The sequence below is a fragment of the Alexandromys fortis genome, unplaced genomic scaffold (genome assembly GCF_014885135.2).
Source record: "Alexandromys fortis isolate MF-2015 unplaced genomic scaffold, M_Fortis_MF-2015_v1.1 scaffold_52, whole genome shotgun sequence".
Classification (NCBI taxonomy): Eukaryota; Metazoa; Chordata; class Mammalia; order Rodentia; family Cricetidae; genus Alexandromys; species Alexandromys fortis.
The window spans coordinates 7101949-7114897 of NW_026067929.1; the positions used below are offsets into that span (position 1 = coordinate 7101949).

Below are 12949 nucleotides of genomic sequence, written 5' to 3' on the forward strand. Positions count from 1 at the left end.
TTGTTCTAGTCCCCAGATAAAGAATTCAGCTTGACTTCCTAGAGACAGCTGTACCTGGCTAAGGAAAGGTCAAACAAGCCCAGAAACTGGCGGAGCGAAGTCTGATACATCTCATTAACCAAGCGCATCTCAGTGATGAGGAAGTAGAGGATGCTGCCCCGGGTAGCAACTGAAAGACAAAGATCAGAGATGCACATAGCATAGGAAGAGAAAATGAATGAGCTATGCAAGCACATCACCCCAGTCCATTACTGAACACAATATTTTGTCTCATCAGTACTGCCTACTGACAATGAGATCTAGAACAAAGCTTATTACTTAGTTCTTATATATAAGTTTTTCATAGTTTATTTATATTTAACAAATGGTTCTAATGACGCCAGGACAGTTTTCATTTTAGACTCTCTACACTCCTTTTTAAGTATAGTTTTCTGTGTTTTATCAGAGTTATAAAAGAAAAGAGACTTTTAAAAGTTTCCTATTTAACATTTAGCAAAGGCTACAGGAGGTCACACAGGAACTTATCTGAAGCTCATGAAGAACCAAGTCTAACCTTAGCCTCAAGCTTTCGATGCAAACATCACAAAGATGAAGCCTGGCTGTCCACAAAGTCATGACATAGCTTCAGCTCTTTTTTTTTTTTTCAGGAAAACAGTAAACAGCAAAAGAAAAGCCAACTGAATATTTTACATGTCGGGAGCAGATATTAACACCATCTATTAAATGGGCAGCTGAAAATAATCACCAGAAAACTGACTTCCAAATAAGCACATCGTTGCTACATAATATGGAACTAAGAGAAAGTCCACAGTACTAATGTCTCAGCTTTCACTAATTTGTAGCAGTGTTTTAATTTCTTGTTTTAAAATAAATTCGTGAGTACCTTAAAGACTTTTCAGCTGTTACAGATAGTACCTAAAGTTTATACCATTACATATTTTTTCCATTTCTGATTTACTAAACTGCTCAAAAGAAGTGGCAGAAGCATCATTGGCTACCCCACATGGCACATCAATTTATATAATGTTTTTACTTTAATCAGTTGCTCTAATTCTCATTTCTGCCTTGCTCTGTTTTCTTGTGACATTTGTCTTCCATTACCAGACTCACCAGGTCGGTACTCCTCCCGGGCTGAGTTAATTTGAATTTCTGTCTCTACAGAAATGTCCAGCTTCTGTGTCACCTCCTCAGCTGTCTTTTTGGTATTGCTCAGCACAACAATGAGACTCTCATCTTCCACCAGGGACCCTTGAGTGCTCGTCAGGCGATAAAGCAAATTATCTTCCAGCTCCTTCATCTTTCTCTTGTTTGCTGTTACATCCTCCATGAGATGAGTTCGCTCTTTCTCCAATTCCTGTTAATTTACGTGAATATATTTTCATTATAACAGTCCTCTCTTTTGAGGGCATTCCTTAAAATGTGAACCTCTCTGTCTGCTATCAGGCATCAGTAATGTACTGCATCTATCTTACTTGACTGAAAACAAAAACATGGACATCAAAAAGCAAAGAAAATAGGCAGAAAATAATATCCAATGTATTCAAATATATTATATACATGCATTTGTTTACATTATATAATATATATGTACTACAAATACCTCTATTCTCATTTGTGTTCTTTAAGTCAGCATTTTAGTGGTCTTTTGATTATATACAGAAGGAGGTCAAATTTGAAGATAAACATACATATCACTATTTAAACATGATTAGTTCTGTTACCTTCTTTGAAAGAATTCTGCTGCTTTAGTAAGATTATCTCTAACTTATATGTTGAAATGGTACTCTCTTCTCAGGGGAAGCAACTCTGTGTAATCAGGCAAGTAATCTAAGCTATTTCTGTAGGCACATATAAATTGGAAGATCTCAGCAGTTCATTATAGTAGTACATACCTGTAATCCCAGCACTCAGGAAGTTGAGGCAGGAATATATATGTTATGCATACAAAATACATTTTATAAAATTCTCAAAGAATTCATTATATATTATATATTAATTTAAAAAAGAAAGAAAAAACATAAATTTGGTGGTTGAGGTACATCTGGACAGAGTCAAGGGGAGAAATTGGGTAGAATATGATCAAAATACATTTTATAAAATTTTCAAAGAATTAGGTATATAGTGCATATATATGTAATATATATATACATATATTCCTCTGAGATACCAGTTTTATTGTTTAGGCTTTATAGTTCAGGAGAGCAACACTCTGGGAGATTATTGTCAACGGTGTTTCTTTCCTTGGAAGCTCAGAGAGCGAAAGGAAGCAATACCATTGACACTGAGCCAGCCACAGGAGAGGCAAAGGAAAGCAGAGAAGATACACTGATGCAAAGATAAGCTATGCGTGAAAGTGAAGCACTTATGCCAAAACTTTGAAGCTAAAGAAAACAATCAAAAATGGGAAGGACAGTAAATAAAGAGTACTTGTAACTGGTAAAAGAAACGTGTATCCCTGATTTTTGCTTGAAAAGCCTAAATACAGTGTCAATTAATGATGTGACTAAATGTAACAAGGTATAAATCCTCATAACTGCAATCAAGGGAACCCAGGGTTAAATGTGAGATCAGCAGCAAAATCACATTGACAGCCTTTCTCAGTTCGGAATGTGACTCACGGCAGCTACAAATCTATCTACACTGTGCGCTGCTCAGATTCCTAGGGACGCATCAGAAAAGAGCATTTCACCAGTAGGTACTCAGGATGCCCTCGGCATCCAAATTCTACTCCCTGCTGAAAGAGGTCTAAGTCTATGCAGCAATGAACCCTATAGAATAATATTACATAATGGAGGTACGGGTTAATTACTGGATGGTGTTATCTCCTGTCTCTTTGGATTTAGTGCTCATACAAACCTCGGGGGGGGGGGGAGTCATAGCTACAAAAAAAGGTCTTATTAACCAATATTCAAGTCCCTTCTCTTTTATGGGTAATATAATTCTTCACTTCTAGGATTTATCTTATGATTGTGAGAAAGGAAACACACAGCAGTCTGCAAATTATGCTTTGTTTTGTTCACCTTCAATATGCTAAGCACTCAGCTGGGGATGTCCTTGAGTTAATTAAGTATCACTTCCTTACCACACACAATGTCCCGGCTTTGATCCTCGGCATTGAAAATAAAAGACAGATGACAGAAGAAGACAGACAGTCAGAGAGAAGATAGGCAGATAGACAGATGACAGATAGACAGACAGACAGACAGACAGACAGACATAGATACAATAGGTAGATAGATGGTCCATAGTTCATAGGCAGGGACATAGGAAATTGATTGATGAAATGTGACAGACAGATGAGATAGATAGATAGATAGATAGATAGATAGATAGATAGATAGATGATAGATAGATAGATACATACATAGACAGATAGACAGACAGACAGACAGACAGATAGATAGATAGATAGATGATAGATAGATACATACATATATACATAGATAGACAGATAGACAGATAGACAGACAGACAGACAGACAGACAGATAGATAGATAGATAGATAGATAGATAGATAGATGATAGATAGATATTGGTAGATGGTACATAGTTCCAGGAAGATATGAAATTGATGAGATACTCCAAGTAGGTAGATAGATGATAGAGAAAGAGAGGGATGATGGCTAGAGAGATGACAATAGTGACATAAAGATGGAAATAGATGATACAGAGGTAGGTGATAGATCAATAGATAGATTTATACATAGATAATGTATGCCAAACTGCGTCCCAGCTTCTTGTCAGTCCCTCATTGTATAACTTTTCAGTGTCTCCACTTGAGACTTCAGAGAGATGAATGTTCCTTAGCATTGTCAGCAAAACTGAGCTCTAACCTGTCTGAAACTCTGCCAACATCAGCCTTCTTCATCCCAGCAAGTGGAACTCCATACTTCAGCTTCTCAAGCCAAGGCTTCTGAGTATTCACTTTTTAAAAGGGATAGTAGTAGTAGCTTGTGTGTGTGTGTGTGTGCGTGTATAGTGTGTGTGTGTGTGTGTGTGTGTGTGTGTGTGCATGCCACTGTATGAATTCAGAGGACAATTGTGGAGCTGGTCCTTTTCTTCCATATTTAAGTGGGTTCCAAGGATTGAAGGAAGATCTCCCAGCTTGCACAGCAAGTCCCTTTACTGACTGAGTCATCTCACAGCCCCCAGAATACATTGCAGTTGCTTCCTTTTCCCAGATTCCACAATAAATTAATGATCAACGCCTACCACCTCTACATCAGAATCTAGTCTTTCCTCACTGACACTACTCTGGTCTAAACTTCTAAGTGAGAAGTTCACCTCGGGGCACATTTGAATCAGGTGGGGAGGCTTGGATAGCAGATCTGGAGCAGGGTCCAGGATCTGGAATTCTAACATATTCTGAGACAGTGGGATACAGCTGGTCTCCATGTAGGACTCTGAGACCTGTTACATCAAACACATGCTTTATTCTTCTCGTGAGACCTCTGCACTGGCTACTGATTTATCAGATTTATTGTTCCCACAAAGTTAATTGTCTTCCCTTCTACAAGTCTTTCTTAAATGTACCTTCTCAATGAGGTTCCTCCCTCCCACCACCTGGCTCCCCAGTTCTTTATCTTGTGAGGCTTGGTATTTATTTATTTTGGGAGCATGTTAACACCTTCTAACAAACATGAATGCTTATGTATAAGCCAATCCCTTAGGATAGTTGGAAGTGTTTGGTCTGTTTTGGTCATTTATTAAAGTCCTCCAATCTGACAGTGATGCCTGGTACCTCCTGTACACACCGTTAATATCATGGAACAAATGACCAGGTGCTGTGTCCCTAACAGGTAGACTGAACCATAAAGTGAGCTGAAAACTCTAATCTCCGTGCTGTAAATACAAACATGAACATTCTCTCTCTACAAACCACCAAGTTAAAAAGAAGGGCTGTTGTGAAAGAAAACTGCATAAGAGCAAACAGCAGACTAGTGACTCTACATTATATTCAAGCCCATGAATTCTTATTGGTTGAGTAGTTTTAGTGGGAAGGGCCCCACCAAATTCTGAAACTCATGGTCTGAGCCCAGTGAGCAAGTTACCAGGTCAGAATAGAAAAGAAATCCATCTTTAAGCAAAGCATAGGTCCAGAAAGTCTATACGTCTACTGTTTTTAATTTGCTGAGCTGTAACCACTCAAGGGAAACACATTCTCCCCATGACCACTGCCATCTGCTGTGCCGCATTTGAAACGTCCTTAGTCATTGCTTACATTCATTTATTCACTAAATGAGAATTTCAAACCAGGAAATATAGAAATTAGTACAAACAGGTGACATTTACGGGCTGCTCTAATGTTGCTTTCCGTCAGCAGTTTTCAGAAAACCCCACCTTATGTGACATCAGTAGGAAACAAAGTGGTGATAAGTCACAAAACATTTAAATGTGTAAAGAGGCCAATAGGAGACTAGGTCTTCCAAAACATAGTGGATGGTGTATAGGAGCAACACTGGAGTTTGACCGCACACACACACACACACTCACATAAGTCCATCAAGTCATTTCTTTCATCTTTACACTTTATTTTGGCAAAGCTAAGGAAAAGATAACTATAATTATTATATTGATGTACCTAGTAAGATAATCCCCTGGTGCTGAAAACATAAATACAAGTAAATAGACTGTCATGCTACCCTGGCCATGATGCTTGAAAAAACTGTTTATTGTATTAATAAAGAGATGATTTTCTCAAGGAGAGGGAAACACTAGCTATCCCTGGACCCACACTTATATTTGTAAAGTTGATGAAAGTCTCTAAGAATCTGAAATCACCCCCTGGATACTGTAAGCCTCCCCTGCCACTGAAGCTGGGCACTGGTGGTTTTGTTGTTGCTTTTGCTTTGTTTTATTGCAGCCAGCATCAGTCAGACCAAATTGTTTCTTCCAGGGAAATTGTATTTGTCTCACACGAAATAAGAAAACCAGAGACAATTACATTATGCAACCTGCCACAAAGGCTACAGGTGACATCAGAGCCTAGAGCTGCTGTGCTGGATGCTGGCCCATATGGGATTTCATATGCTCAACAGTACATCCTGGTGAATCAAACCCCAGTCTTTACTGAAGTACCGGGGTGGCATTGTTGCATCTCTCCAATCACCTCCTAAAAAGTAACAGTGTGGTAAAGGTTGTTATTTGCTCAACAGCTACTCTGCCAGAACCAACACTGGTTCCTCTCACAGTGAGGTTAACTGCCCATATGAACTTATGAAGCTGGGTTAAAGGCTCCTCAAGCAAGTTCTGAACTTATGCATTTCATTCATATGTTGTAATTAAAAACACAGTGAGAGATGGGGGAGAGAGAAGAGGAAGAAGAAAGAAACAAATATTTCCCCTTTCTCTTCCAGCTGTAGAGCTCAGAAGAGCAAGCCTGATACAGCATGCAGAAAACATACAGAACAGGAAGGGGTGAAGAGTCAAGGAATTTGCCAATGATCTTAACCTAATAAATCTTCGGGTCAGTATAGCATGGGCCATAAAGTAAAAGAAGCTCACTGCTATCGAACCCACGAGAAAGTCAATAGCATCCTCAGCCTCACAGTGGTCGTCTCACTAAAGCCTTCTCCATCTCGTTGCACAAGCTTCACACGCTTCCCAAAGGAAATGCTGACTCCGAAAAGGGGAATTTATAAATTATGGGTCATTTTTTTTTACTGAGCACTAAACTAGTTATACCCTCCGCTCAAAAAATGGTAGCAAAAGAAGCCAACACTGGGTTATGTTTCTAAGGCTTAAGTCAGTGGCTGTCCTGGCTAGCTTTTGCTTAGAGTCATCTGAAAGGAGAGCCTTAGTTTAAGAATTGTCTAGATCAGACAGGCCCGTAGACATATCTATGTGGGATCATCTTGGCTATTAACTGATGTGGGAGGTAGTGCATGTTCGTACTGTGAGTAGTCCTATCCCTAGGCAGGTGGTCTTGAATTGCATACAGTATCTGCCTAAGTATAAGCTGGCCAGTGAGTCAGCAAGCAGCATCCCCCAGTTTCTTCTGTCCTTCTTTGGTGTGAAGTCAGTTCTTTTCTCAGAGCTAATAATGTGTGGAATAGCAAGCAGGCTTGCCTTCAAGTTCCTACTTTGAGCTCCTGCTCTGATGTCTCTGAACAAAGGACTGTGCCATAGAATTCTAAACTGAGAAGAAACCTTTCTTCCCCTCACTGTTTTTGGTCAGAGTATCTGTCCCAACAACAGAGATCAACCCAGAACAGTAGAGTTCAGAGACTACATGAATTCTTCTTTATTTTGTACTCAATTTATTTATTTGTGGGAGGAAGCATGTGTCACACACACACACACACACATGTGGAGATCAACTTGCAGGAGTTGGTTCACAAATTCCACCATGTGTGTAATAGGAACAAATTCAGGTCAACAAGCCTGACACCAGCAGCCTTTACACACTAAACCAACTCAACCGCCACACAGCTATGGAAGTTTTACACCAGACTCATCAGGCACACGCGGAACTCTTTTAGATAACAAGACTAGATTGGGTGACCAGAGAGGTGGCTCAGTGTCTAAGAAAGAATGATGCTCTTGCAGAAGACCCAGGTTCAGGCCCCAGCACTCATGCTGGGTAGCAACAACTGCCTGCAACTCTCCTAGAAACAGTTCTCGGAGATCTGACATCCTCTTATGGTGCTGCAGGCATCTACAGGCATGGGGTACAGATCAATGGACGGAGGGAAAGTGTGTGTTTATACACTCACATAAATAAAAATCAGATAAACAAAAACTGAGTTTGCTTATGGCCCAAGAACAAAGTTTACATCTTATATTCTAAGAAGAATCATAACAAAATGAAAGTAGACAAGAAAACTGAAGGTAAACGGGTAAATAGAATTCACAAAACAGGAAGCTTTTATAGAAACGAAACAGTTGAAGAACACAATAACAAAACAAAATGATAACTATATTCTCAGAGTTACACTGTTGATTTTGAGAAAGTTATCAGTGGTGTGCATAATTTAAGAAAATCTATAAAACATGAGGGTAGGGATGCAGTGCCCAATGCCCGTCTGCGCTCTATGTGCTACCGTGCAGTTCGCGAGCTTTGGGCAGGGGCTGGAGGTTGAAACACACACACATACAGACAGAGAGACAAGGACATGGACCTCTAGTCACTGGTAAGAAGCCCCTTATTCAACAGCACCATGGAGGCTTATATACCCCACAGTCAGGTGGGCCAACAGGTGAAAACCTTATCCTCTGATCCTCAAGGCAAGGCAACACGTGCTCGTGAAGCAGAGCTGGTAAACAACTTTGACACAGCCTTTAGTAACTCAAATCAGAAGGAAAGTAAAAGTTTCTAGCAGGGAAGAGCAGCTGGAGGCCAGAACTCCAAAGGGTTCCAACATAGGGAAATGATTCTGTAAAGTGCCTGCCACAAAATCATGGAAACCTAAATTTGAAACCCAAGGATTCATGTAAAAAGCTGGGCACTATGGCATGCGCCTGCATCCCCAGCCCTGGGAGATGTGGTGGGGAAGCAGGTGAATCACTGAAGCTGACTGACTAGCCAGCAGAGCTGAAGTAACCAGCTCCAGACTTAGTGAAAGATCACATCTTAAAAAATAAAGAGCTGGAAAGATGGTTTTAGACCTAAGAGCAGCCCTTGTTCTCGCAGAGGACCCAGGTTCGATTCCCAGCACCCATATGGCAGCTCACAACCCTCTATAACACCAGTTCCAAAAGATTCAATGGCTTCTTCAGACCTCCACATGCACCAGCACATATGTGGTGCACAGATACTCATGCTGGCAAAGCAAATATAAAAATTATTATTATTACAATTATTATCATTATTATTATATGGTGATAATGATAAAAGTTTAAATTAAAAAGGTGAGGAGAAATACCCAGTGTCAATCTCTGGCCTCTACACACATTTGCACATATAAATACATGCACATGTATACACCACAGCCCAGTACATACATGCAAAGAAATACATATGTAGATAATTGGCTAATACTTTTCCTTACATGGAAAAAGAAAATACTGAAGAATTAATGTGAATTTAGTATTACAGATTAGTGGCTTCTAAGGCAATGCCAATGTTATAACTAAGATTTAGGACACAGGGAAACCACAGATAAAAGAGGAATTTATTCAATTGCTGATTTAATACTATTTTTCTCAATTTAAGACAGTGCAAAAACAGAGTTGGTCTTGATCCCCCACCTGTTTCTCCATGAGGATGACTCTCCCAAGTAACTGATCCTCCAAGCCTCTCATAGTGACTGTGAAGTCAATGATGGAGGTCCGAGCACTTATTTCTGGGGTGTAGGCTGGATTCGGCAGCTTAGTAGTAATGTAGAGTTTAAAGCCATCCATAACATCTACTTCCTTGTCACCAACTTTCACCTTTATTTAAAAAGAAAATTAAGCAGCGGAGAGATACACCTGAGTCCTTTTAATCAGTTATTGATTGGATCAATTTGCTACTGAATTTAATTTGTATAGCAAAACTAAAAAAGGAACTATCACTAGGTACTCACAGAGCTTCAAGATCCTACTAAGACAGCAGAGGAGAGACCAGAAGGGAAGGAGGAAGGGACAAAAGGAAAGAAAGGGGGAGGTAGCTAAGGGTTCTAATCATACCATGTAATAGACAAAGAATTTTTTGTCAAAAGTGTCGTGACTAAGCCAAGGAACTGAGATTAAGCTAACCCACAATTTGCTCAGAGCTGGAGAATAATGAGAAGGTTTGCTACTCACAAACTGAGGTTTTGTAAGTCTCACAAGCAAGGCCCAGAAATGGCATGAGAAAGCAGGGTGGGGACATTTGTATAGAATTTATGGCAGGCAAAGGATAGGGCCAGGATGAAGACTTGTGGACACACATGTGGCTTCAGTTTCTAACAGAGTTCAAGGATTTCATAAGTGTGCCCATATCTGTACAGACAAAGAGGGGGGAGACATAAATGTTCTTAAAGATCTCGGTGGTCAGAGATCAAAATAGAATCCATTTCTTTGTTACAGAAGTAAAAGAGACAAACATAAGAAAGGATTGTTCTTCATTGATTTAGTCCCAACTCAAGAAGAGCAGAAAAGTAGCCCACCCCACCCCAACCAACTCCAATTGCTGCCTCTTGAGAAAACTGTGTCTCATCTACTGGAATGCAATATGCTCTACATATTGCTACCAATGGGTTTAGCCTACCTTAAAGGTCGATCCAGACTTAATGAAGTTTTTTTCCAAAACATTGTCCAGAGCAGGATCAAGTTCCTCCCCAACATCTTCTATAAGTAGCGGCCGTCCAAGGGAGAGGCTGTCCTCCAGGTGGTTTCTAAAGTACTTATGGGTTAGAGATGTAATCTACAAATAGAATGGGGTCACAAGGTTACTCTGGCGGGACAAGCTCATGATGCAATAGACAGTGATGTCATGTGAGCTCTAAACACTATGCCACAGGAAACAAACAAGGACTTTGGAAGCCTTGGCACTGAAACCATGCTACATGAAGTAATGCGGAAAGCTTAAACATTTTCATGTTGCCTTCAGTAGACAAACATTATCCCCTGCTCTGAAGCATTTAAAAGTTGTGTGGGACATCTCTGCTTCTTTCTATCCCTGTTGGTAGACAATTAGAAGTCTGTTCATAAACACAACATATGTAGAGCGATGTGACTCTGCCTTTTCTGATTATCAAAGAAAGCCATAGCATTGACATATAAGAGTCTGAGCCATGAGTCACTGAGATAGGATGTTAATAGGTGTGACAAAAATGGAAACAAATTTATGGAAAAGACTTTGTTATTACACATAAGCTTATATCTTACTTAGGATTCCAACCAAACCTGTAAGACATTCAAATATTCCCCACACACTTTTTTGGAGGAGATCTATAGAGAAACACAACTTGAAGTATATAAATATGCTCAAGAGGAAATCACCTGGAGTTCATTTTGACTTTCTTTATTTTTAATCCAGATCTTGCCTTGAATCTGTGGATCAATTAGCAGAGGGTAGCGAGATGCTTTTGTGACAATAATCCCATTCTGGATGGACAGATCATCATTTGGAAGGCCTTGTAGATTCCACTCACTGATAGTAGGGGCATCAATCAACATCTCATTAAGATTTAGATCATTCCCAAATGGAATTTTACGGGCTTTCATTTCCTTCTTCCAATCATTTAACAGCAGATCTCGAAACTCTTGGTTAAATGGACCAGAATATGACAGAAAAGCTGTCGCCAGCAACACATCCCCTAAAACGGAAAGTAAGCACCCCTAAAATATTCTGTGACCATCCATACAATTGTGTAAGTCACTAAAATTGAAAAAGTAGTATAAAACTGCAGCTATTCTTTTAAACTAAATTACACAAATCAACCTGTAAACATGGGCTACAAATGGCTTGATAAATAAGTGTGAGTTTAATTGAAGTTGAACAGGGTCTAATTTTCCAATTGAGAAACAACTGTCAGAATTCAAGCACTGGGTCATCATTACTTTGTTGTAAGAGAGTGACCTCTAGGAAGGAAAGTGGAGAAAAATATATAGCTCAATAAAAAACAATTAAAAATAAAAAACAAACAGAGAAGACAGAGTCTTCATCAAAATGCCCTTGATCAATATTCCCACACTTACCAAAGCATTTGAAAGTGAACTACAAAGAAGTATGAAGGTCATTAACCCATTAAATCGGAATACATATGTACCAGACAATTACCTGTCTCCTTGAAATTTTGCTAGACACACAAACACATAGAGGAATTTGAAACAAGCAAGTTTTGTTTGATTAAAGCTTAAGGCTTCTGACTCCATCCCAGCCAACACACAGTCTCATTAATAAAAGAAGCTACAGACCTACAAGCCGTTTAGTTTGTGCAGCAAAGTCTTTGCTCTGCTCTGTCCAGCGTTCCTTTTCACCTGCCAAGCCACTGATGAGCGAGGACGCTGTCTGCATTTTATGCCGGCACCGCTCCGCATCTTCCAGCAAGGTCTGAAGAAGACCAAAACCAGAAGGAAACATTTACTCAGAGAAAGTAGCTTCTAGTTCAAATGTGGAGCATTAAAGCATTTATTCCCTGCCTATCTTGGGACATGGAAGGCCCGTTTCACAGGAAACACAGATTCTACCTCCAAGTGTGTCTCTAGTTCTCTATCCGGCGCCTTGAACCCAGCATCCAAATCCTCTCAGGTGTCACTAACAGAAGATGGACATTCCTGTCACTCACTAGTAAAATCACACAGGGTAGCATCATGTACCACAAAATATGTAAAGAATATAAATTCTCAGGAAAATACAATTAAGAATATCTCTCATGCTGAACCCTGGGGTCATCCATGCCTTATCTAAAGCAACACTTTATTTCACGTCAAAAAAAAAAAATCTTAGATTACCCGTAATCTTCTCCTCATTGTACTCCAAGGTATCTGCATAAATTTGAACCTCATTTAACTTATATGTATTTTTTAGCCTTTCCTTGAGCCAGAAAAAGAACTTTAAGGCAGACTTCCATATATTACTTCCAATCAGAACCCAATCCCTAGTTTCTGGTTCTGATGATGGAGCACAGGGCCTCAGGCATGCTAGGTATGTACAGTGCTATTGCACTACACTCTCAGCACAAATACTTCTTGGCGTCTATGTTTAGGAGATGACTGCTAATGCTGCATGTGAAAGCAGAGGAAATAAAATATGAGCAAAAGGTGTACATCAGTAGATTCCATCTACAGCAAGCCCATACTGTACCTTTTTACAGGAAAAGTTTAATGGGAATATCTATAACAGTATGGAAAGTTTAAACTGTTCAATAATTTCCTTTAGTGGGATAACTTCAGCCACCATTTAAATTATTAGAGTGTGCTGATATAAGTACTCTAAACTGATTAAAACTATCTTACAAGATTTTTTGGGGTTTTTTTTTCTTTTTAGTTTTTCGAGACAGGGTTTCTCTGTGGCTTTGGACCCTGTCCTGGAACTAGCTC

The 12949-nt window shown here is 39.6% G+C and overlaps 1 protein-coding gene across 7 annotated transcripts in view; it reads right to left on the reverse strand.

Moving 5' to 3' along the window:
* Dnah5 (dynein axonemal heavy chain 5) overlaps nt 1–12949 on the reverse strand; it is a 239260-nt gene that overhangs the window by 35742 nt on the left and 190569 nt on the right. For 6 of the 7 annotated variants that reach the window (XM_050144813.1, XM_050144816.1, XM_050144812.1 and 3 more), the window contains exons 62-67: nt 11825–11960; nt 10907–11223; nt 10173–10328; nt 9191–9373; nt 1111–1354; nt 55–169 (exon numbers count right to left, since the gene is read on the reverse strand). In XM_050144813.1, coding sequence (XP_050000770.1) covers nt 55–169; nt 1111–1354; nt 9191–9373; nt 10173–10328; nt 10907–11223; nt 11825–11960 — 1151 coding nt within the window. The remainder of the gene's footprint in view (nt 1–54; nt 170–1110; nt 1355–9190; nt 9374–10172; nt 10329–10906; nt 11224–11824; nt 11961–12949) is intronic. The other variant, XM_050144817.1, reaches the window with a different exon arrangement.